We start from the raw sequence: 23,868 nt of genomic DNA on the forward strand, positions 1-23,868 counted from the left end.
AAATTATATAAATTAGCAAAAGTACTACTGCGTTTCCGCTAGTTTCGTGCGCGTCGCTGTATTGTGCTATATTTTTGATTACGTTGCTTATTTCGTCTAATTTTGTGCCCGTGGCTTCAAAATGTAAGTGTCGAATAAAATATCTAAAAAAAAACTACCGTCTTATTACTTTTACATGACCTGTTGGAAAATATGTAGATAATAAAAAAATGCGTTCTTAAATATGTTTATTAAAATTTATTCATACATGACAAATTTGAATAATATACTTTATTCACAGATAAAACATGCGTTTTTTACTTATTTTATTATACATTCTGATGTTATTTTAGTATAATTGGTACCTTATCTTAATATTGTGCTAACATAACATATAAAAGAAATCATATCTTAATACTAGAAAATAAACTTCACTCTGAGATTGCGAGAAAAACTGTAAGCTAATAATACATTCATAGAATAGTCCATAATTTATTTAATAAATAAGATTTTTTTTATTTATTAAGAAATTAAATAATTTTGTTCGAGAAATGAAATAAAGCTATTAATTTATATAGCGATTATTTGAATTGTAAAATTTGTATACAGATAAAAAATCTATATTACAATAAAAAATTTCTAGACTAAAATTGTTAAAGATAAGTTCGATAAATAGTACAAAATATATTTTTTTTGTTTATTAAGAAATTATTTACGTCGTAAATGTAGAATTTATACGCTTACATAAACTTTTTTTTATATATATTTTAAAGATTAATTCTTAACGGAAACAAATATTCTTTTTCTTTTGGACAGTATAATTATTAAATAAGTTAGTATTTGGATGGTTTCATTGGCAGTTTTTGATAATCACTGAACACAAATATTAACCATAACATTGTATAATATCGAGGTGGATAGATAATTCTACATATTTTTTTTTCGTTTTCTTGAATTATCATTTATCTTTATAAATGTAAATTTAAATTGTTCTGGTATACTGAAAATCAGAGATAGAATTGGTGAGACACAGAGTATAGTGCGTAATCAAAATTCATTTAGAAACATCGACCCGAGCTACGAAAACGATTACATGTTAAAAGTGTATTTATTTTGTTACATTTTTACAATATTACTTATTAGATTTGCTTAATTTCATTACAAATTTTTAAAGTAATAGACATAATCGATTAAAAAAATAAGGAAAAAAATTAAATCTAACAAATATGCAGATACAAAAATATATGATCTAAATGCAGATGTAATTGTTTTCGTCGCTTGGACCGTGCAGATTATAAATGTTTTAATATAGTCTGTTGCGAGTTGTCAGTGGAGGCACGCGCGGGCGCACGTCGCTGGGCACGGAGATCCCGCCGGGCGCGGGCGGCGCTAGTGTCGCTAGTCTCGCTCGCTCTCAGGCCATGTCCTCGCCTTTACCGTCCAACCTCTTCAGCTGAAATTTATTGGAACTCAATATGTATTACACTAACAATTTTAAATAGGTAATTATTTATGAATTAGTATAAAATATCGAAAAGTCAATATTTTATATTAAAATTTAATAATCCATAGATTCTAACAATACCATCGACTATTATGTTAGGTTAAAACTGTTTAATTCATATTTTGAGATGATTAACTTTTTGCAAATTTGAGAATAAAACTTGATATACTAAATATGTGAGCAGATGTAAAATAGGCTTACGCTTTGTTCAACTGTCCAGGCAGTAGGCGCTAGACGTCCAGTACGCTTGTAAAGTGAGATTTATATAACAATAACAAAACATTTATGTCATTTTAAGTAACTGCTATTTCTTAAAAACAACGTGGCGAAAGTAACAGATGCACAGGCCTATTGAAAAGATGAAGGAATAAATAAATAATAAATAAAACTAGTCTACTTAGAAAATGGCTTATCGTAGTTAGAAATTCAGTTTTTGGTAGAATTAGATATCGTTTTATTTGATTGATCACGCATCCGGTAAATTGCCTTATTTGATAATATTGTACAAATTATTATCATTTATAACTACGTATTAAAAAAGAAAAGTGATTTGAAACTAAAATCTGAAAATATAATCTTGCTTTGCTGAGATTTAGAGAGCAGATAAGGATGGTCAAGGAAAGCGCATTAAATGCAAAAGTAGTTTACTGTGCTGTACTGTAATTTAATAATGTTAACTATAAGTGAATCTTGTAGGGTGTAGTCGTGTACAATAGTTACCTCTTTTTCGTCTCCGGCGACGGGTCTGTAGCGGGGTGGGGTGATGTTGTCGGGGGGTGGGGCGGAGAAGCCGTGCACGTAGAGTAGTGCCGCTGCCACACCGCCGGCCACCGGGCCCGCCCAGTACACCTGGATACGTAACATTAGTAGACCTTGCTAGGTACAGCATACAATGGAAGAATTTGAAGGCAGTTTGATATTAAACGGTCAAATAAATTTATATTGTAACGACTTTCAAACGTCCGGAACAGCGAGATAAGAGTTTAGTTTGTATTTATGCAGTTTAAGGTGACGAGTTACATGGTGGTCATTTTTTATCTATTTCGACAATTTTAGCAGTTTATTATTACAACGCAAGGTAAGATTGATATTTTTAATGGGATATGAAGTCTAGACGTTACGTATTCGTATCCAGAAATAATTTACAGAAATACATCGCGTACGTAATTTACAGATCTACGACAATTTCGCTTTCGGCATATACTAACATACGTTTTTGGCACATTTCATTATATCAAAGAACAAAAGATAACAAATATAGAGGAAAAATAATAAAGATAGTGTTTGAATAACTTTATACGTTTTATTAATTATTAATAGTGCTTTCATTCCAATTAATTGGATTACTCAGAAAGACAGGATAGGAACATTAATAACGGGCCCTTGGGTATCTACGTAACTATTATGTAGTTATCAGATATTTGCATGTAGGTGGCGCTTTTACTGTTTGCGTCCTTGTGGTAATGCTATTTTAATGGTATTGTCCAACCGCACATTGATTAAATATTTGCAATGACACTGTGGTATCTACAATTTAAATTACCATTTACTATATGAAAAAAATGTATAAACTTCTACAATATAATATTGAATCACTAGAACCATAGTTTTCTTATTTAAAATATTTTATAGCTAAATTTTACGTAAGTAAATATATATAAAAGCGTTAATAGAAGTTACGGGTTTATACATCGGATTTGAGCCTTTGAAAATTGTTTCATGTTTCGCTGTCGTTGAATGACTTGTTAATTGTATGTTATAATTCAGTCTTTATATCCTATGTTACGTGTATTTATCTTTCTTTACTGGCAAAGAAATTCTACCTTTTTATCCATTAAAAGTAAAAAGTGAAAATTAGAATAATAATAAATATTTGTAACTATATTTGTGTATCAAGTCATCGCTGGGTAACGAAGTGAAGGGTATAACTATAAATGGTCGGTGTTACGCCATGTGTTACTAGAAAAAGCTATGATCCAATCCTAGCTGTAATGGATGACAGGTCGTTTAGGACCGGACCCGGCCGAGCGCGCGACCTACACGAGACCACATTAAGACTATAAATTGTCAAGATAATGCCATTGTCATGAGGAATATTTAACGGAGATTCCAATGATCAGTGGACCTAGCACGAATATTTGTGACAATTGTCTCATATCGTCAACGTCAATTACGGGGCATTCCACGCGAAGCGGACAGTCAAATAGGTCGATGTTTCTGATTGAAGAAATATTTGAGTATGTTCTACCTATACATGTCCTTTATACGTATATCAAATATTTTTTTAAATATAGTGCCTGGTTAAAGAATTATGGGACTTTGAAATTTTCACCAACTGGTGGCATGCAGTATGTCATTGAAAATTATCATGTTATTAAATTATAGATTTAAATAATTAATGGACTGTATTTATTATTTCATTTCATGAGGTTTTTAATTGCGTTTTGAATACCAAAAAAATGTATATTTTTCATGTATTTTTAATTTTAATTTTTTTAACGAAAATCCCTTATATTGTATTAAAACATCCTTGCTAAGTTTTATAATGGGCGTGGATCTGGATTACGAGCTAGTCTGCAAATACTGCGCAAGCGCGGCGTCCTGCGCCGCATCGCGCCTAACGCCCGTCATTTGTGTGAGCTTGCAGACTTGTTGACTTACCCAGTGGTCATTCCAAACATTGGCGACGATAGCGGATCCGAAGGAGCGGGCGGGGTTCATAGCGGAGCCTGTGTAGTCCACAGCCAGCAGATGTCCAAGGGTGACTGTTAGCCCTATCGCCAGAGGCGCAGTCGCTTTGCTGTCCGGTTTGTTGGGATCACATACCTAGAAATAGTACCTATGATTAATTCTAGTCTATGTTGTAGACTCCATACTAACTTCTTATCTTCATATATTTTACACTATATTATATCACCCTGTAAGTTAATGTAAGAAGACTTGGTTTTTTAGTCGCCAATGATCATCATTGTATCATTTTAAAAGCTTATAGAGATAAAGATTAAAAATCTTGATTGAAGTTCTAAGAACAGGAACTGTAACGGACCTAACGGTGAAATAATTTTGAATTTAAATTATTTTAAATATTCACTAGTGACGATCACCAAATACAATCTTGAACTTGAATTAGGTGCATTGATCTTTATTGCCATAGATGTTGTTGACCCTGACATTTCATATTTATCTTGATAAGATCATATCGGAAAATTTATAAAGATGCCGTCTGTGATTTTATCTAGTTCTAAAACTAATGCTCTTGATTACAATCTGAAGTTATTGATCTAGCCGCTTGTCAGCTCCTTTAGGTAGACAATCGATCCAGGATACTCATTCCTGTCTTATTCGTACAGAGTAGATGAACGACATATTTTGTTAGTTTTGTGGTCAGTTTGTTAACTTACCACAAGGTCTAGTCTCACTGTCAGAGTACCTGTGGACCTTGTGTTATGTGATATATTCGATAATATTCGTCATATTTATGACAATCGATTTCGTTTCATCAATTATCAAAATTAATCTGGGTATTTTGGTGTAATTTACGACCGATACGTTTTAAAAATTTTTTTTCGATGACGATATAACAGCGATTGTCACAAATATTCATGCTAGGCCCACTGACCTTGGTATTTTTAATATATACGTAGATATACAAAATATGAAAGATCGAATGTAAACACAATTATCCTGTGCTGTCGCCATGGCGTTTTATCTCTGACACTATATTAATAAATTGTCAGATAAAAGCTAATTACGATCTGCCGACTTTGTTGAAAAAAAAAACACCATAAAAATGTTATTATACATCTCAACATGCGGCAATTAAGTTGATATTTAAAAACCAACAGCTTTTAGTTTTGCAATAATTTTCTATTATTCAAGTACAGAATTATTTCAATTTGTGAATTTGCTTTAAAGTGCAATATTAAAATTATCATATTTACTTCACGGTACTATCGCAGTTGCCATTATTTAAATGGACTGTTAAGCTTGGCTTAGTGAATAATCCTTAACTACCTCAGGTCACGAAAACTGACGTTCTCTTCTATTAAATTTCGCATTATTTCTACTGGATTCATTGTAAAGTTTAGTATTCAAGAAAGACACAGAATTTCATCTTTTAGATTTAGATTTTGTAAGTTGGTTACATTTAGGACAGTCGCCTATTTTTTATTCTATGAGAAACAAGAGAAGAATTTACAATGAAACACATTTTAATGGGATGTTTTTCAGTAAAGCTTCAGTTCATGTAAGTTCAGATGAATTTGTTCCTTTCTGCTTCTTATAGACCGCTGGTGATAGCTTTTTAAAACTAACCTTGAAAGTATTAGGTTTTTGGCGTTCTATAAATATTTTATTAATTCTCTACTTACGCCACACACGACGAAGACGAGCACGAATCCGAGGAAGAATTCAATCCCGAATCCTTGTAACGCCGTAACCTCAGTGCCCAGTCCTGTGACGCCGAGTGAGCCCGCCGCCCGGTCCGGCGTGAAAGCCTTCAGCAGGCCGGAGCCGGCTGCCGCGCCCGCGCACTGCGCGATCACGTACAGTACCGCGCGCACGGGCTTTACACGACCGGCAGACGCGAGTCCCGCTGTCACAGCTGGGTTAACATGACCCCCTGATACGTGGCCGATTGCCTATAGATAAAAAAAATCACAGATGAAAACAAATATCGAATCTCGAAGATGATATAAAATTATATCAAAAAACACTTGCAAACTAGTCCACTATTTAGGTACCGATTTTTCCGCTTTTTGTGTAATTGTAGTTTTATCGTGAGCAATTAACCGTATAAAGTAACAATTGTACAATCTTCGTTATCGTCCACTAAAATCATTTTTATAGCTCAAAATAAATATCCAACAAAAGTGCAATACGTTAACTTTGTAAAACAATCGTCAAAAATAACGAGTTGTTAATGAAAAAATACTATTATTAGACGAAGAATATATTAATAGATTGTTAAACCTGTTATGTAATTAACATATAAAACTTAACTTTAATTGATGATGTTAAATGTATCAAACAGTTTATTAATTAAAATTTCAGACTAAGTTACAAGCTTTTATTACATTAAACAAGCTGCGACATGTGTTGCCACAACCTCTCAACATTAATAGCTATTTAAACAAATGAGTACTTACAGAAACAATAGCAAACACAGATAATCCAAACGCGAGTGCAATGAGCACAATATCAGGCGCTGCGCCTGAACCTTGCGCTATGTTCACGCACGCACCGCAACCGAACAAGTTGAGTAGCAAGTTACCTGAAAACATTAACTCAATTTAGTATTTTATATTCGTCCGCTACGTCCCCACTGAGGGGCTTCAGTACATTTAGGGTCTACTAGTCATCAGACAAACATGCTGGCTCATTGACGATTGGTTGACTACGCAACATCTTTGAATTTCTTCGCAGAGTATTTTTATTACAGTAAAAAAATATTTGCAGACATTTTAATAGGACCAATATATTTCATCAAATTGAATTGGTACACTTTTTATATGAGGTAAAATAATGAATATATGAATACCAATAAACTCGGCTAAAATTGCTTTGATGATGCCCGAGGTTCCTCCAGACAGCTCGTCCAGTCCAAGTTTCCTTCCAAGTTCACCCATTGTTCTGTGGAATAATTTTTAATTAGTTTTATCGTAGTATATCGTAGTCGTTATATATGGGAAGAAGAAGATGGATATACTTAAGAAAGTGATTACTTCTTATTAACAACAGGCTTCATACACTAGCAAGAAGTCTTCAACGAATTATATTTGTAAGTGATATTTTCTATTCATAGTTCAAATATTCTTTTGAAAATATTGAAAGTATAAACAGTACTATTTCGTTTACTTTGAAGTGGTATATTAGTAGTAGTTATATTGGTAGCTTACTTTCTTATTATATCTAACCGTTGGTTTCCACTTCCGAAACATTCAAACAAAATCAGTATTCTGTACTCAAATTTTTCAGCAAACTCTCCGAAAACGACAGTATGATTTTGTTCGAATATCTCGCCACTATCTGACAATAAAATACTATCTATTGGTTTTAGCCCCCTTTTTTTTAAACATCTTATAATGTGGACATACCTTACTCTTTTGTTATGAGATTCTATTCGCTTTGACAACTTTCGTAAGACTACCGCTTTATCAACAGTTACAACTATATATACGGTAAAATAACGGATGAAATCGAGTTCCTATCTGCTTTAATTCACCCGAACTGCATATCGAAACCGGTTTATCATTTCCGAGTAAATAATTCGTGATACCACAGCCTTGTTTGGCATCAAGTGACATGGAATTGGGAATACCGCTGTGACGTAGATATGACGTTAGAGGAAAAAATACTTATTTAAAAAAAGTCTTAAAATTGAAAAAAAAAAAAAACATATGCTACTTACTTTCACATAAGCAAACGTTTCCCTGAATATATTTTACTGTTAATTAAATTATACATATGTGACATATTTCTTGATTTAATTTGATCTGATGTTTCTATGTAATATGCTACTGGCTCTTTATATAACTTCTTTAACAAAATTTATTGTTTACAATACACATTTATTATACCATATTAAGTCCACGAAGTGTATTTAACCGCGAAATTTACCTTGAGTACAAATAAAGCACCTTCATCTTTCATTTCTCATATTTTTCCATACACGAAAGTAAAGTAATCGTGTAATTTTAAATTTGCCAAGATTTTATTTGTACCTTGACTTTATTTGCGATGAACTTTTGACCGTATGTTGTACAATGGTGTGCATTTTACATATTTTACGAGTACCCACATTAATTGTGTTGCGGGAATTTTTTATAGTGTACCGGACGTAGAATTAGGTAGATTAGACTAATTATACAGAAAGTATTCGGTTTGTTTGTTGTCCACGTTTTGGATGAGACAATTCATTGACAGGAAATTAGGGACTACTATTTCCGCTTATAACGAGTTTGTTAAGTTACTTTATAATTATAGTGAACTGCATTTGATGTGTGAATTAGTGCGGATAGTAAATTGCTTTCATTGTTTAGTATAGCTCTTTTTTCACAGAAATTCTCTAGCACATCAAAGTACAGGAATAAGGATTCAAACCTCATGATTTACGTATTTCTATCGATAATTCTATTGAATTTCAAGTACATTTTCATGTTCATCTATAGAATCTGAATCTATTATTATTGGTATTAGTAAACATTTTTATTTTTTTTAAATAATTTAGGTATCTTGCGAAAATCTTTTGTTTTACCGCTTACATTGGTGTACGACTATGTTTATTTTCCTGATTTAATAATAACCATAAATTGAACAGTTTATACAAATGTTAAAAGAGGTCGCTACAATACAAATAATATATTACCATGAGTTGATTACTGGCAGTTGCATAAACATTAACTGGCATTATTCCATGCACCTTATAGGAACAAGGCTTATGCGGTTCGCCGTGACCGGTACCAAAAAGAAAAATATGCATCACGATTTACTACGCCTTGAGTTGCTTATTCATATCCATTTACGCCATGAATTGATTGAAGCTGTTTCTTAAATATTCCAAGAATAACAAAAAAAAAAAAACAAAGCTTATGAAAATATCAACATGATCGGAAAGTTTTGATTACATATGATGAAACTGTGACTCAGAACACAAAAATGTAAAGTTCAGAATAATTTTAATATTAATACAGTAGTTAACATGTTGTGTGTACACTTAACTTTTTGAGTGTAGTCAAAAAACTGTAATGTTTATTTATTAAATTAAAGTAAGCTAAAGGTTCTAAATAGACTTTTGTCACTGGATAAATTTTTCTACGCCACTTTTCGCTTAGATTGTCCGTCATGTAACTTAAATTTTTTATTAGTTTGTAATCAATTCTCACTATTATGTGAATTAATCATGTGATACATATTCGTAAAGCTTAATATGATTATGTTGTATGTTGGTAAGTAGTAGCTTATGTAATATATTGTGTAAAGTTTGTCATAGTTGACATTCTTGTATATTTAACGCATATGCTAATAGATAGGGGCGACATAGGAAGGTATACGTATGACTCGGTCTATTTTGAATTCTAACACAGACTGACAGTACCTATATTTGACAATAATGTTAATACATAATAACTAAAAATATTCCGGAACGATCAGGAATAAACACATAAGGTAACATAAGGTACAACTGACTAGATAAAACTTCAATCATATATATAGGTATAATAAAAGAAAAGTGAAGTGAAGTTGTATTAATTGCCTATTGTAGAATGACTTATTGAAATAAAAAGCTTTCAATAGCGTAAGTAATGTGGTAAGATATTAAAAACTAGCTGTCTCCTGCGACTCCATCCTCGCAGAATTAAAAAAAAACTTACTAAATAACCTATGCATTCTTCCAGACTATGCTCTACCTCTATGCCAAATTCGTCGAGATACATGCAACCGATCTGGAAATACGTTCAAACAAACATCCATCCATCCATCCATTTAAACATTTGCATTTATAATATTATATACTAAGATACTAAGATGTGTGGACACGTTATTCATTTGTTTTTACAGGATCATCACAAGATGTTCGGAACTGGCGATGAAGCAAATATTAGTGCTACATGATCCAGTACTAAAATGTAAAATAATATTTTTTATCATTATTAAGTATTTAATTGATTATCTCCAATTACATAGAATAATATTCCAAATATTTAGATTCACATCAATTATTCAATTTAATTAAATATCGTGCGTATTTATTTAACTTTCATAGAAATAACAATTAAATAACACCGTACACATAGGGGAATTTCAAGTAAGTGTGTCAGTAATTTTAATAACGCGGCATTCTTTTCTAAGGTCAAGTTCACATATGAAAATAACGATTTTACTTCTTAAATCAATACGCACCCAATAATAATTACACTTTTATATTAATATTTATATTGTACTTAATTTGAAACAGAAAAGTATAACAAAATAAGAATAAATTGCTGTAATACACATTAACTGTGGCTCTATCTATCAATTTGATTATTGGAATGTTCTTGAAAGTGGTAATGAAGGATTTTTTCAACCAAATTTGTGGTGGGACTATTACTTGCACGTGACTAAAAGGGTCATTATGACAACTCTATGATTATAATGACATTTTGTCATGTTAATGTCGATATTTACTTGTGATTGATTCACGGAAAATGGATTTTTTTTTGAGAGTTCAAGGACATGGTCGTTAATAAGCCTTTTTGACAATGAAATATTTTTAAACAATTGGATAGCTTAAGAGCCATGCCACATTTTTTTAGTTTATTTTATTAACCACTAATTATGCAATTAATTAATGAGTCCCTTGGCATTAAGTTTACAAATACTAAAATTTAAATTTTCACTCTCTTACAATCGAGCGGTAAAAATATTTATGTTTCAGAAATATCTGATCAAAATTTGTTTTTAAGGATGTTTCTTATTCCTATTACTTAGGTTGTGTTCATTTCATGTTCAATTTATCTGTCGCCCGCGACTCCGTCCGTGCGGAATAAAAAAAAACCTAATAGGAAGCCTTTGTGTTCTTCCAGACTATGTTCTACATCTGTGCCAAATTTCATCAAAATCCGTTGAGCCGTTATGGAGATACCTTCATACAAATATCCATCCATCTAAACTTTGGCATTTATAATATTAAGTAAGATAGATACATTTAGAATTAGAATATGTGCGTGTGTATATAATGTGATAAAAAGAGCAATGAAAATGAAGAAAAAGAATTGAAAATCGTACTGACATTTCCTCCCGTGTATTCATATTTCGCGACTCAATTTACGCCTCATTTTGTCTACCTACCTCGCTCTAAGTATATAGTATTGTATAAGTATATAGTATAGATGGTAGATTACCTAGCAATTATAATGTATGAGTACTGTTTAATATTTTAATCAAGCAGGCATTAGCACACACGGACAATAATAGCTATTTCCCCTGAGTAAACTCCCGCGTGGTCAGAATATAATTTGCTTATAAGAATAACAATGTATTCTTTGACAATGCGCAACAGTTCGGATGTATTTGGAGTTCGTCCTTTAAGCCAGGGCTAAACTTTTTCCTTTGGGACTTTGCAACTCTTTTGTTTGATACGTTTACTAGGTGAGATATCGTTTTAAATTCACAAAGAAGTATTTACATTGACTATTTTAAATTTCGAAGGCACAAAAGATAAGCGTTTAGGTACCTACTTGAGTGATACATTACATCGATTGTCTGTGCTACGTGCTGGAATGAGTAAACATGACTTGATATACAATAATATGGGTAGGAACATACATAAGCAGTAAAATATTGGAAGTTAACCTTAGGAATTCATAGCAAGGAAGCTGTTTGAGGTTTTCAGATTATAGAGTATTGCTAAACTATTGTAATTTTGTATTGTTAACAATAACTGAAGGGATGGTTACAGCTTACAATATTAGAAATACCCTTTAAGTTTGTTCTTTTGGACAACTTTTAAAAGAAGCTCAACCGCTTAGCTTTTTTTAGGTGAATAGCTCATCGCCCTTGAGGTAACTTCTTAAATATAATATGTAATAACTCATAAGTAATTTCTTAATGAAGTGATAATAAAATCAAGGTGTAGAAAATAAACATTTCTAGCACAGTGAGAACATGTAACCTATTCAACTAGTGGAATACTTGGTACAGTTTCAAAGTATCAAATATAAAGAGAGCTTTTAGATGGTGTTTAGATTAAATTCTTCGCTAAAACAGTTACAAAACTGGCGTTAATAAGGTTACATTTTTTATCCTCAAAGGGGACAAAGACCTTCTTTTAGCAGTGGAAGTCATGATGCGTGATTCGCGTTACAATAAAATGGCGTCGAGTATAACTTAGAGTAAAATGTTTGTTGTGAACTGTCTTATGAAAAAAATATTATGATAAAAAATGTATCTCTGTTGCCTTCACAATAGTTTTTTTATACCTTTATGCTCTGAGGGAGCTTCAATCAGATTCTTTATTACTTTCTGCAATATGACCAGAGTTTTTATGACAGGCTATAATGCAGATACAAAATCAAACAATTATAGAATGTACATACATTTAGTCAAGACAGGTTAATCATGATATTTGTATTAATCAAGCTGGATTATTCCATTCATTTTACGATGAATACTTTTTCTAGTAAATCATGATACAGTTAGTGACTAATATCGATTTCCTGCGCAACAGGAAACTTTTTTTATACATAACGGTTTACAATATTAAAAGATTAACATTGGCCGAATATTTCAACTGGTCTAAAGAAAAAAATTGTATGTAACGAAATTACGAAATTAATTATTTATCCTTTATTACCTTATTTTGTTACAAGAAATGTAGCAAGAAACTGCGCAGAAACTATAAATACCACAGTTGTTCACTTTAGTACTTATTGTTGTTGCATTTTGACATACTTATTGTTATTGCGGTGGGTTATACATAACTGGAAATTTCAAACGTCACACGATGTTATTTTGTCGTTATCATTAGTGCTATATTGTTAAGATTATCTAATCCTTTAGATTATCTTTATCGATAATTGTCATTATTGATAATTGGAAAAAGAAATATGCCATAGACATGCATGAAAAAGAAGGGGGTACACTAGTCAGTGAGATCAGTAGGGAGCTACATTTGGCATAGTGATTTTCGAAGTACTCGAAGTTTCGAAGTCCAATGGTCCAGAAGGCCCGACCGGGGTTGAAATTGGTAATTCAAGAAAAATGTAGCAACAGGGAAGGGAGCATTCACACAGGCTACAGTGGGATCTCTATAACTCGACATTGTTAAGTCGAAAAAAAGTACCGTTCCCTTCTGCTAATCCCTTAAATCCTCGGTTTCTCGAATTATTAAGATTTCGTATCTGGAATAAAAATGTTTTTTTTTCTGCGTAGTCATTTTAGTACATATTTATACTCGATAACAAGTTAGTACGATACTTCATCCTGAATTCCTTGTTAAGTCGAATACTCAATAAGTCGATTTTTTTCCATATCCTTTGACAATCAAGATATCGAGAATCTACTGTGTTAAAATTTCGAAAAGGGGTCTACTAGAAAAAATATGAATCTCTGATTTAGTATGATAATGGTATATTCACATGCTACGTTAAAACTGTTTGTTCAAATGTTATCGATATGACAGTGCAATAAGAAAATGCATGTAAACTCTACATCGTTGCCGTCTGCTTCCTTTGTCTATATAAAAAGTTTACCCAGAAATGACGCAACGCCATTCATTATATAAATTACAGCACAATAATAAAAAAAACTATTTTTTTTGTTTTCTTAAATGGCTTACGACGTAATCAAAGACAAAAAACAAAAGGAATAATCCAATGTGGCGATGAGAGCCTTCTTAGGCACGCAATTACTAATTGAATGGAAAATACTTATATCTACATATGTCTACAGGCGTTTTGCCTAGATTTTATGCAAATAGCAAGATTAATTATGCCATTAATAGGTATTGCAGAAGTGAGTAATAAATACTCCGCTATAATTCTGCGAGATCCCTTAAGAGTTTTAACTAAGGAATAAATAATCCTTTATTATTGACATTTTTCCTTTAAAAATATTCAATCAATTTGATCAAGGGTTATTTTCTTTGTGCTGCTGTAACAAAAAAGTGTAAAGAAATAGCCAAAGCAATTTTACCGAGAGTTTCCCTCCGCCTAAATACACGTACAAAAATATTGTCATCTTTGTCATTCTGTTTGAAAGTAACCGAGATAGTTTTAAGTTTACTTCCTACGCACGAAAACATAAATGTTCAAAACATGTTTAGTGAATCAAAGATAATTGGATTAAGGCGAGTACATATCCTTTGAGTTCAGTATTCTAAAATAGAGCAATAACAATATGAATTACTACAACCAAACGAAATAGACCATCTTGATGGACATAGATTGTTGTAATTTTCAAGTTTAGTTGTCGTCCAGAAATAGATAACTGGCAATGAGGTAATGGACCGCTTCCCCAGAGGCCGCCCTCACTGGGGGCAAGTCATGTTCGCCTGGTACATTCCAACTTAGTAATCAAAATAATTTTTATTATCTATCTGTATTTAATAGTTAAGTTATTTTAAATAATTGAATTTTAATATTATTTCTGTTAACAATTAACATGCTTACTACTAATTAAATTTACAATTAAAAAGACCTACTTAATTAATAATGTTGTGTTTAGCTAAAATAATTATTACAATTACTATAAATTGAAATACCGAGGGTTCACAATTTTTTTTACATCATTTCAAAGTATATACCTACTCCAATGTCAATTATTTGTATTATTATTAAAATCATTTAAAGTTCGGCGGGCAACTGCGTCGAATTGGAATTAACCTTGTTGCTCGAAAAGGAAGGGAACCTGTTTCTACTGCGGTGTGGAGCAAAAAATTTGAGACAAGTCATTACACAGTCATGATTCACACTATCTGTCTACTAATAAAACAACCAACTAAAACATTTATATTATCTGTGGTTAGGTATTGTAAATATTAATTAAAGAATCTTAAAAGTATAGTTGACAATATATTTAGAACGGTTATAGATTTCTTGAAATTACATAGGATCTATAAATAAATTGTTAGTTATGTCAACTAGTGAACCATACAAAGTTTAGTTAGAATTATGGTGGAAGTACTACATCCAGATATAGATTGGACAAAGGACCTTTATACGTTCTGCACATTGACCATAGATAAAACTCCATTTTTTTTAAGAATGACGCAATGAAAGCTACGTTCATACTTGTAACAATGTAGTGTTTATGATACAATATATTATAAGTCTTTGACATAAAAAATAACCATAAGCGGCAAAATTTCCAAGCCATCGACCACGGGCCACGGACCTAGCCGCGCGTAACTAATTTGACAAGTTCGCTCAATAATAATAATAAAATTACTGTTTGTCTATTACCAACTTTATCATATCTCTTTTGTCACTAAATCTTTATTTCGTTAATTTCAGAAGCCTACGACGTTTTTCAAAACAAATTGCAATCTTTACTTAATTAATACTTTACCGGTCCGAATTTTGTGATATACAGTTTCTGAAAAGTCTATGAAACAAATTACAAAAACCAGAAGAGTTAGGGAAATCCGGGAGACTTTCAAAACTACTTACGTAAACTTTTTAGACAGCGTATGTTTTTACACTGGCCTATCATAGGTTTACAGAAAAAATTGTATAAGGTTCTCTTTTGTCGGTGTTGAAATAAGATGCTCACGTCGTTGCCGCGATCTGAGCAAACATTTGTGTCACGATAAAGCGCCGCCGTGATAATGAAAGTAATTATTTACACACTAAATGAATTTGCCATCGCATACCATGGACCTTCAAAATGCCACATGCTTTTATGATAATGTTTGAAAATGACATAAGATTAATCCCGTGAAAGAAAAGCAGATTTACTGTGTGTGTTTAGTTTTATTACTGTGTACGATAGCTTCACTTCTCGCATTAAAAAAATGAAGCGTATCGTAAGCGTAAACCTTTTTGCCCGAATGAAAGGGGCTAATAACGATTAATGACGGATTTTATTATTAAAATAAAATCGCGGTAACGGATATCAGTAGGACGGATTGTTATAACTCCATAAAAGCTGCAATTACCTGGCAATATTTAAGGAAACACTAGTAGTCAAACAATTATATTTACTAGTATGAAACACACAGATTGAAAAGTAATCAATAAAAATAAACTGTTAAAATTGGTCTCATAATTTTCGAAGATAGACTGATGGAAATAATAATATGTAGGTACTTATCTATGACGTACAAATTCGAATTTAAAGCAATTCAGTTAGTTGCAGATTTCAAAAGAATTAAATGCTTTAACCTGTAACCCTGGTTTTTCCATAAAAAGGTGTTTATTTAAAAGGTACCTATTTTCTAAAACTCGTTCAATTATCTATTTAGATGATTGTATCAAATATTTAATACTTATTCTTATGAGGTCATTGTTCGACTAAGATGAGTCGGCGGAGTAGGGCCTATCCATCACGCCTACGAAGTACCAGCTCAAAAACACTTTGTAAGACGTAATTTGTATTAAATAACCTGTCTCGTTGATTCAAGCGTCATTAGAAAGAGATGCAGAGTCATTTTTTATTTACATCTGACAAAATAATGAAGTCACGGGGCTCTGCGGAGCGTAACCCTATCTTTTTCCGGCACAATTCTCAGTATACAATCATGGTCGATTACCAGAGTGCGTGATGTAAGAACACCTTTGTAACTGGTGAACAGGACCCAAAAAACTACATGATTGCTCTACATTCGGAGAAGTGTTCGGATTGTTAAATTAAATTTGTCTAATTTGTAGCTAATCGTCTACATTATTGTTGCCGTATAAAATTGTCTATGGTTAGTGGGTAATCATAATTACATTTGACTTGTGATAGTAATAGATCTCAAAGGTTATACAGTCGTGTTAGTTATACTATTTATAACTCAAGAACGGCTGAATCGATTTGACTGAAAATTGGTGGGCAGGTAGCTTAGAACCAGGAAAAGGACATAGGATAATTTTTACCCCGTTTTCTATTTTTTATTCCGCGCAGACGGAGTCGCGGGTAAAAGCTAGAATGTAATAAAAGAGTTCCTTTTAAGTATTTTTAGAAGTACTTTTAAATGATTCCCAAGTAGAGTTGGCGACAGGCAGACGACCAGCCTTAAAAAAATTAAGCCAAAACTTTAAGGTTTATAAACCGTTGTGTGCCGACTGCATGTGAATGGGACAAGGCCAGGGACATGGATGGAATAAAATATTTTTTTTAGTAAATCTAAGTTGGAATACACATAATTTACCATGTAAAAACCTACAAGCATTTATTATACTATAGTCATTATAATCTCATTGCTATCTGAGTAATATAATATTAGTTCAATGCCGATGATATAGGCATTCAAGAAAACCACAAACATTAATAACATTTAAATATAATATCTTTATTGGTCTTGATTAATTCTATAATTCATATTTTTCCGATTTGCTTCATTTTGACTAATGATTTACCTAAATTCCATATTTCATTGGAATATGATGAAAAAATTGTAGTAAAGCGAGAAATAATATTTTCAACTTATTTTAATGTAAGCAAAATTGTCTTTGCAATTTACTGTCACCTTTTTTAACCATTTACAACTATGCTTTTGCTTATAAATAGTTGAATGGTGGAATAAAACTCTCTTTAATTCGCAGAGATAGGCTAATGGTATATCTTATGTAGATGAATAACTCAACATTAGAACATTTTATAATCTGTATTATGTAATACGAGAATATTCTCTGTGGTTATTTTTTTTTTAAAACAGTTAAAAGACTGTCTGTTACAAGGTTATTAGTGAAGCGTGAATTAATTTATTTTGTCGTCGCTCGTGGCCCGTATTTGTGTAGCCAGCCACCGTCATACAAACTGTTTTAAATGTATCAAACGTATTTATGTACCGTTAAGTAGCTTTAATTACAACGCCATAAAATTGACACGGACCTTAAAAAACTATTTGAATACAATGATATTTATATGTAATATAATATGTCTGTCGTCTCGTGGAATGCGGAAATTTTAAAATTTCAATTTGTTTTTTTTAAATTACTTTTTTTTTTTATTTATAAAAACTAATTTGATATTTTGGTACAAATCAATTTCGGTAACGGAAATACGGAATGGAATATACTTAAACTTTTTTACTTTTGACAATTATATGTTTTAAGTCTTTTTCAAAAGTAAATAATTACTTAATTAAACATTTCATCTCTAAATTACGACTTAAATACCATCAATGAATGTACATATTATAAAGCTTTATGATTTTTTTCCAAAACACTTGTAAACTTTTACACGTAACGAAAGTTGAAGAAGAGCCAAGAATATAAACTGTAACTATCACACACTGGTCTCAAATATTTTGTCAGCATAAAATCGTGAGCCACGTTTCTTAAGTTAAATTAATTCAAAAATTCCTGGTAACATACCAACACTTGGGTATAAATAAAGTACAAAGAAAACTTCCGAAGCTCAAACATGTGAAAAGTAATTATGCTCTGCAAAATAATTTACCTGACGGTATACTTTAAAAAAATGAACCTGACAGTCAAAAACTGTTAAATATCAAAAAAAGAAAAATAATCAATTTAATATGTTTTTTCTCTTAAACTTTACAATATCTCTCGTATAAAATATTCCTTAATTTTTGAGGTGCCAAACATAATATAGATGCAGTTATTTTTAACAGCATTAAGACTGGAAATTATTAAAGCCAATATTATTGTTACTCTGAATGTAATAAGTAATAACAGTTTAGGGAAGTGAGATGTGCGTGCTGCAGGGACAGGCAGGGCTCCGTGCCGTCCGTGCCAAGCCGTGCCAGAGACATCGCTCGGTGAATTCCACGCAACTAACCTACATCCTACAATGATGCCTATTAAATCTTTTCGCAAAAAAAATATTCGCGTTTTTTAGCTTATGTTATCTTTCGAGAGATCTAACCTTTTTGCTTAAAACCCGATTTAAAAACCAGTTTATTAGGCTAAAATTGCTTTTTTTTAATTCAGTTAGTTTTGAGAAAACACTAAGTTCGGGATTGGTTTCGTAATCGATTTCATAAAATTGAGGGTGAATTATGCAAACGATTTCTGACAGAATTTCTATTAGGAATTTATTTATTACATTAATTAATTATTAAGATAAATATCATAATAATAATAATAATAAAAATAATCGAACAATTTATTGCTATTTTTAGCATGGTGGATGTTACGTGGATATGAAACGATCATTATCATCACTTTGTATATCCTTTACTATATACCCAATACCCACTCAACGTCAGTACGTTTGTTGCAACTAGAAGCTAGTAGATAATTGTTGACAATCATTTCCACAGATTATCGGACAGCTGCAGTAATTGCACAGATTATAATCCACAAACGCATGATCATATAATTTTTTAATTACCTATTCAATACTGTTCGTTCAATTTGACTGCCGTGTCAAATTATTATTAGATTAATTGCAAATAGGAGATTAGCAACAAATATCTTCTACTAGCTATTACCCGCGACTCCATCCGCCTAAAAAAATTATCCTATGTCCGTTTCCTGGTTCTAAGCTACCTGCCTACCAATTTTCAGTCAAATCGATTCAGTCGTTCTTGATTTATAAATAGTGTAACTAACACGACTTTCTTTTATATATAGATAGATAGATGTTCATCAACGACCAGTGATCAATCGCAATTCAAAATTATTGATCTTTCCGAAACCGGTGATGTAATAACATTGTGGTAATACTTTTCGACACGTTTTGAGCTTAATAAGCTCGGTGACATGAAGATAACTTATCACCTCCTGTCGCCATTGCGATAAACATATGTATTAGGGTAAATTCATAAAATAAAAGTACAGGCTTATTTCTGGAAATGAGCAATATTTTATTTTAAAAAAAGGCCACGACCACGACTGACTACTCTAAACTGACTTTAAAACACTCCGACTAAGAATACAAATCAAAAGACCTATTATTTAAAATCGGTCGGTTTGAAAGATTAAGCAATTCTATTTACCATAATAGATTCTATTCTCGAAAAACTTTCCATTCTCCGCTACTATACTCCAGAAATAAATTTAACATTTACGGACAATTTTCTACATCTTTTGTATTAAAAAATTATAGAAATGAAGAACTATAGCATAATCATTATAATTATAGTGGCAGATGTATTAATGCGAAATCCCTTATTTGAATTTCAAATTTTTTTCAAAGCAGGCAGTTAGTGCCAAGGCCGCGTTTCGATGGAAAAGCTTACGGTACGGTGCCGGAAGTCCGGTCCGCGTTTTCATACATCTTTTTACGGCAGGCGGCCAGCGGGTGCGCCCTACCTAGCTATTTATTAACGCTAATTAATGCCTGACAGTATAATCAATACGCTGCGCTTTTATATTAATGCTAATTATATTCTATTTGTTATTTTAGTTCATCGGATTTAGTTTCACATTCTGAATATGTAACAGTAGTAGATTCGGTAACAACATTATTATTGGGTTCACGAATGGGTCGGATAGACCGGTAAAATACCACGACCGGCGAGAGTGCGTGCCGGAGGCCTTATATTAATCCACGTTCCTTTTCCACTTTGTTATTACGAAGAATATGATGAGAAAGGGAAGAGGATTACGCATAGGAAGGGGAAATATCCTCTTTCTTTTGTCCCTCTCCTCAGCTGAATACTGATAGTCAACACATCTGCAATTGCGGATGACTATGAGCAGTGATCGCTTCGCTATTTCGGCGAATTCAGGTGGCCGCTTGTTCGTTTGCCATCTTATAATATAAAAAAATAGTACTCTACATCCTCTTCAGAATGATATTAAATATAAATATGCCTAACATAATTAAAACAAATTATTTTGCATACATCAAAATGGTTATTTCGAGCAGAGATTAATTTAGTTTAATAAATAAATACAATACCGTACGAAAAAAGATAATAAGAAAATAAATAATGAGATTGAATGTGTATGGCTATAAAGGTAGAGGAAGACCAAAGAAAGTATGGATGGATTGTGTGAAAGAGGATATTTGTAAGAAGGGGGTAAATAGAGATAGGGGAAGGATGATGATGAACCCCGTATGACACAAAAAAGTTAAAACAAGGTCGTAATCTGTCCCATTTTTCTATTTACCGAGGCTGGTTGTACAACGGTAGCAATAATCGTTGCAAACTTATCTGCGATGATAACACGTTAAATATTTGCTCGTTCGTGCAAACGTTTTTGTTATATTTGCGAGAAGCAATACCAACATACTGGATAGTTTTTAAATTTTCTACGTAGATTATATAAGTCTTTAAATACTGGTATCAAAAAGAAAAAATTATAAGCGACGTCCGAAACCAATCTAGTATTTGATTGGTATTAATTGACAGAAGAGAGAAAATTTTGCCAGAATCATTCCAATAGGCGTGATATGTAAGTTTTAACTCAGCTCTATTACTTACATATCTAGTTGGAGTATGTAAAATGGTTGTCTTCGTGAACAGAGTAGATTCGCTACGGCTGTACGCGGACGACGGACGAATGCGTTATTCAATTGCTATCATTGTTCAGTCGTTGAGATTTCACGCTACGACAACAGGGCTGTCCATATCAAGAAAAACTGGGCCATTATTTAATTGAAATATTTGCTACAAGGACTTTCATATTTATTTATTGTTATGAAAAGATTGCACTTAAAATACAGAAGTTAACGAGTTTTATCAAACGCCTAGAGGTTACAATTTCAAAGCGTATTGAGATGGTCTAAAATCTAGTTGATCTTGAGCGTATTTTTAGTAGCACATTTAGAGCTATGCACATAAATATACCTTTGTGTAAAATAGAGAACAAATTTAAACACACGAATCAAATGAAGTAAAAAAGTAGTTCTGTTTAAGTTTAAAAAAATCTTCTAATAAAACTTTTTTTTTGTTTGTTTTGTTATGTATTGTGTAATATGGTCATATGGTTTCAGTGCACCTTCAAATATCAATGTATGATATGCATTGTTTGCGTTCAGATCATCAAACCAGTTAACTACAGGTGTTTGTAATATTCCCGAGCGATAAACATACAAATTGTTGCGACAGTAATTCATGTTCATTGATGATAGCCGATCAACACTAAACCACCGATTTATGATAGATTTAATAGCTTCAATATCTTTGACGTGAATAATCTAAATCAAATGCCGAAACGACATTATGAAAAAAAATTACTTGAATACTTGTGCTTTCTTACTTTAACGATTACTGAAAATCATGGACATTAAGCAATAAATCTTTAATCTGAGTTAACCATTTGAAAGTTATACTTTTCTTCATAGCCAACTCGAGTACCAATTTGTATTTCTACTACTTGAAATATATTGAATTCTCCGACCGCGACTCCGTCCGCGCGCAGTTATAAAAAACTTAATAGGGGTATGAAAAATAGATAGTAGCCGGTTTTCAGACCTATTGAATATGAATATAAAATTTCATAAAAATCGGTAAAGCCGTTTCGGAGGAGTACGGTAACTAACATTGTGACATGGAAATTTTATATATAAGATTTAAAGCACTTATTTTATCAAATACCAAATTCATAATAAAAATCATGCACATACTTTTTGACCTTTAATTTAAAAAATTTATAAGCGAATAAAAAATTTAAATTCTTAAAAGTGTCCACCCTAAAATAGATTGCCTTATCCGAAATTTCCGTCAATTTGTCACTTAGCATATTGTGAGACAAGTTTTTATCACGAGTGTGTGAAAATTATGTGACACTAAAAAAGAAGCAATAATTTGTTTATTTTATACGAGTATACGTGTAATAAATGACTGAGTAATTTTCAGGTTTCAATGCCATGAACGATTTGTGAATTTTTTATTATTATATTGTTCGTCGCATCCTAAATATTTGCGGTAAAACTGGTTGAAATTCATGAATTACCAAAGTTTTAATAATGTTTTTAATTAATAATTGAATAGTTTATTTAGTCATAGTTTATTTAAAATTGTCTTGCGTAGCTTAGATTTTCTTTTACGAGAAAAATAAGATTGTTTTCTATTTAATAGATTCTGTTATGATTTTTATATGCAGCTGTTTAACACTTACTTAATTTATTTAATAGTAAACAAGGACCAATAAACGAAAATGTTCTTATCTAATCTGATTTATCAAATAGAAAACAAAACATCTCCATGACCCCATTGTAATGCAACAGCAATTAAACAATAGAAAAATACGTCTGATATCTCAAATACTGATTTTTTGGGAGGTAAAATTTATTTGACTGGATCTGTTACATGTTAAAAGAAATTATTGAAATTCTGCGACGTTGCTAAAAGTAATTTTAAATTATAATAAATTATAATTAATTAATAAAGAATTGGTTGGTTGTTGAATACTTACAAAACTTCAAAATCACTCCAAACTTCAGTTCGACTTAAATTAAATCGTTATGTAAAATATCTGCACAATATTTACACTACTACTGTATTAATATAGTAGCAAAATATTTAAAAAAATATTAGTTGGTTCTCGTAATTATAATAAACCCGCGAGTGCGGCCACTACGGCTGATGTCGCGCGTTTTTGTCAGTGATATTGTTTGAATTCTTGATTTTGAACTGTCCGCCCCTATGGTAAGATTGATTTCCTGTTTCGGGTGTTGCAGCGACATCTATTGAAACTTGATGTAAGTCCTTATTTTATTGCCGTGCCATCTATCGTCGAATAGTGAGCAAATTTAATTTATACTAAGCATAATTATAACCTACATGTTCAAAACCATAGCAAAATCGAAAATTTCGTTAAACTTGATTCAAATCAGTT

At 31.9% G+C, this 23,868-nt stretch overlaps 1 protein-coding gene across 3 annotated transcripts; it reads right to left on the reverse strand.

The window, feature by feature from the left end:
- Positions 1 to 1,215: 1,215 nt before the first annotated feature.
- Positions 1,216 to 23,646, reverse strand: LOC106712460 (aquaporin AQPAe.a). 3 transcript variants are annotated; one of them, XM_014505042.2, is made up of 7 exons: positions 23,446 to 23,646; positions 7,023 to 7,114; positions 6,631 to 6,755; positions 5,854 to 6,123; positions 4,145 to 4,309; positions 2,204 to 2,332; positions 1,216 to 1,432 (listed from the first exon to the last, which is right to left on the reverse strand). In XM_014505042.2, exons 2-7 carry the CDS (start codon positions 7,108 to 7,110, stop codon positions 1,394 to 1,396), a joined length of 816 nt encoding a protein of 271 aa, XP_014360528.2. In that variant the 5' UTR covers positions 7,111 to 7,114; positions 23,446 to 23,646; the 3' UTR covers positions 1,216 to 1,393. The 3 variants fall into 3 exon arrangements, with proteins under 3 accessions (XP_014360528.2, XP_014360526.2, XP_014360527.2); XM_014505040.2 differs by lacking the exon at positions 1,216 to 1,432 and adding an exon at positions 1,637 to 1,729; XM_014505041.2 differs by lacking the exons at positions 1,216 to 1,432; positions 23,446 to 23,646 and adding exons at positions 1,637 to 1,729; positions 21,510 to 21,585.
- Between the last annotated feature and the right edge of the window lie 222 nt (positions 23,647 to 23,868).

Source organism: Papilio machaon, chromosome 3 (assembly GCF_912999745.1).
Source record: "Papilio machaon chromosome 3, ilPapMach1.1, whole genome shotgun sequence".
Lineage (NCBI taxonomy): Eukaryota > Metazoa > Arthropoda > Insecta > Lepidoptera > Papilionidae > Papilio > Papilio machaon.

Bases quoted from the DNA above. Each gene is read 5' to 3' on its own strand.
- LOC106712460 (XM_014505040.2), bottom strand. From the start codon at position 7,110: ATGGGTGAACTTGGAAGGAAACTTGGACTGGACGAGCTGTCTGGAGGA. The intron at 6,756-7,022 runs GTATTCATATAT...TAATGTTTTCAG, and splicing joins AATTTTAGCCGAGTTTATTG to GTAACTTGCTACTCAACTTG. The intron at 6,124-6,630 runs GTAAGTACTCAT...TTTTATCTATAG, and splicing joins CTGTGTTTGCTATTGTTTCT to GCAATCGGCCACGTATCAGG.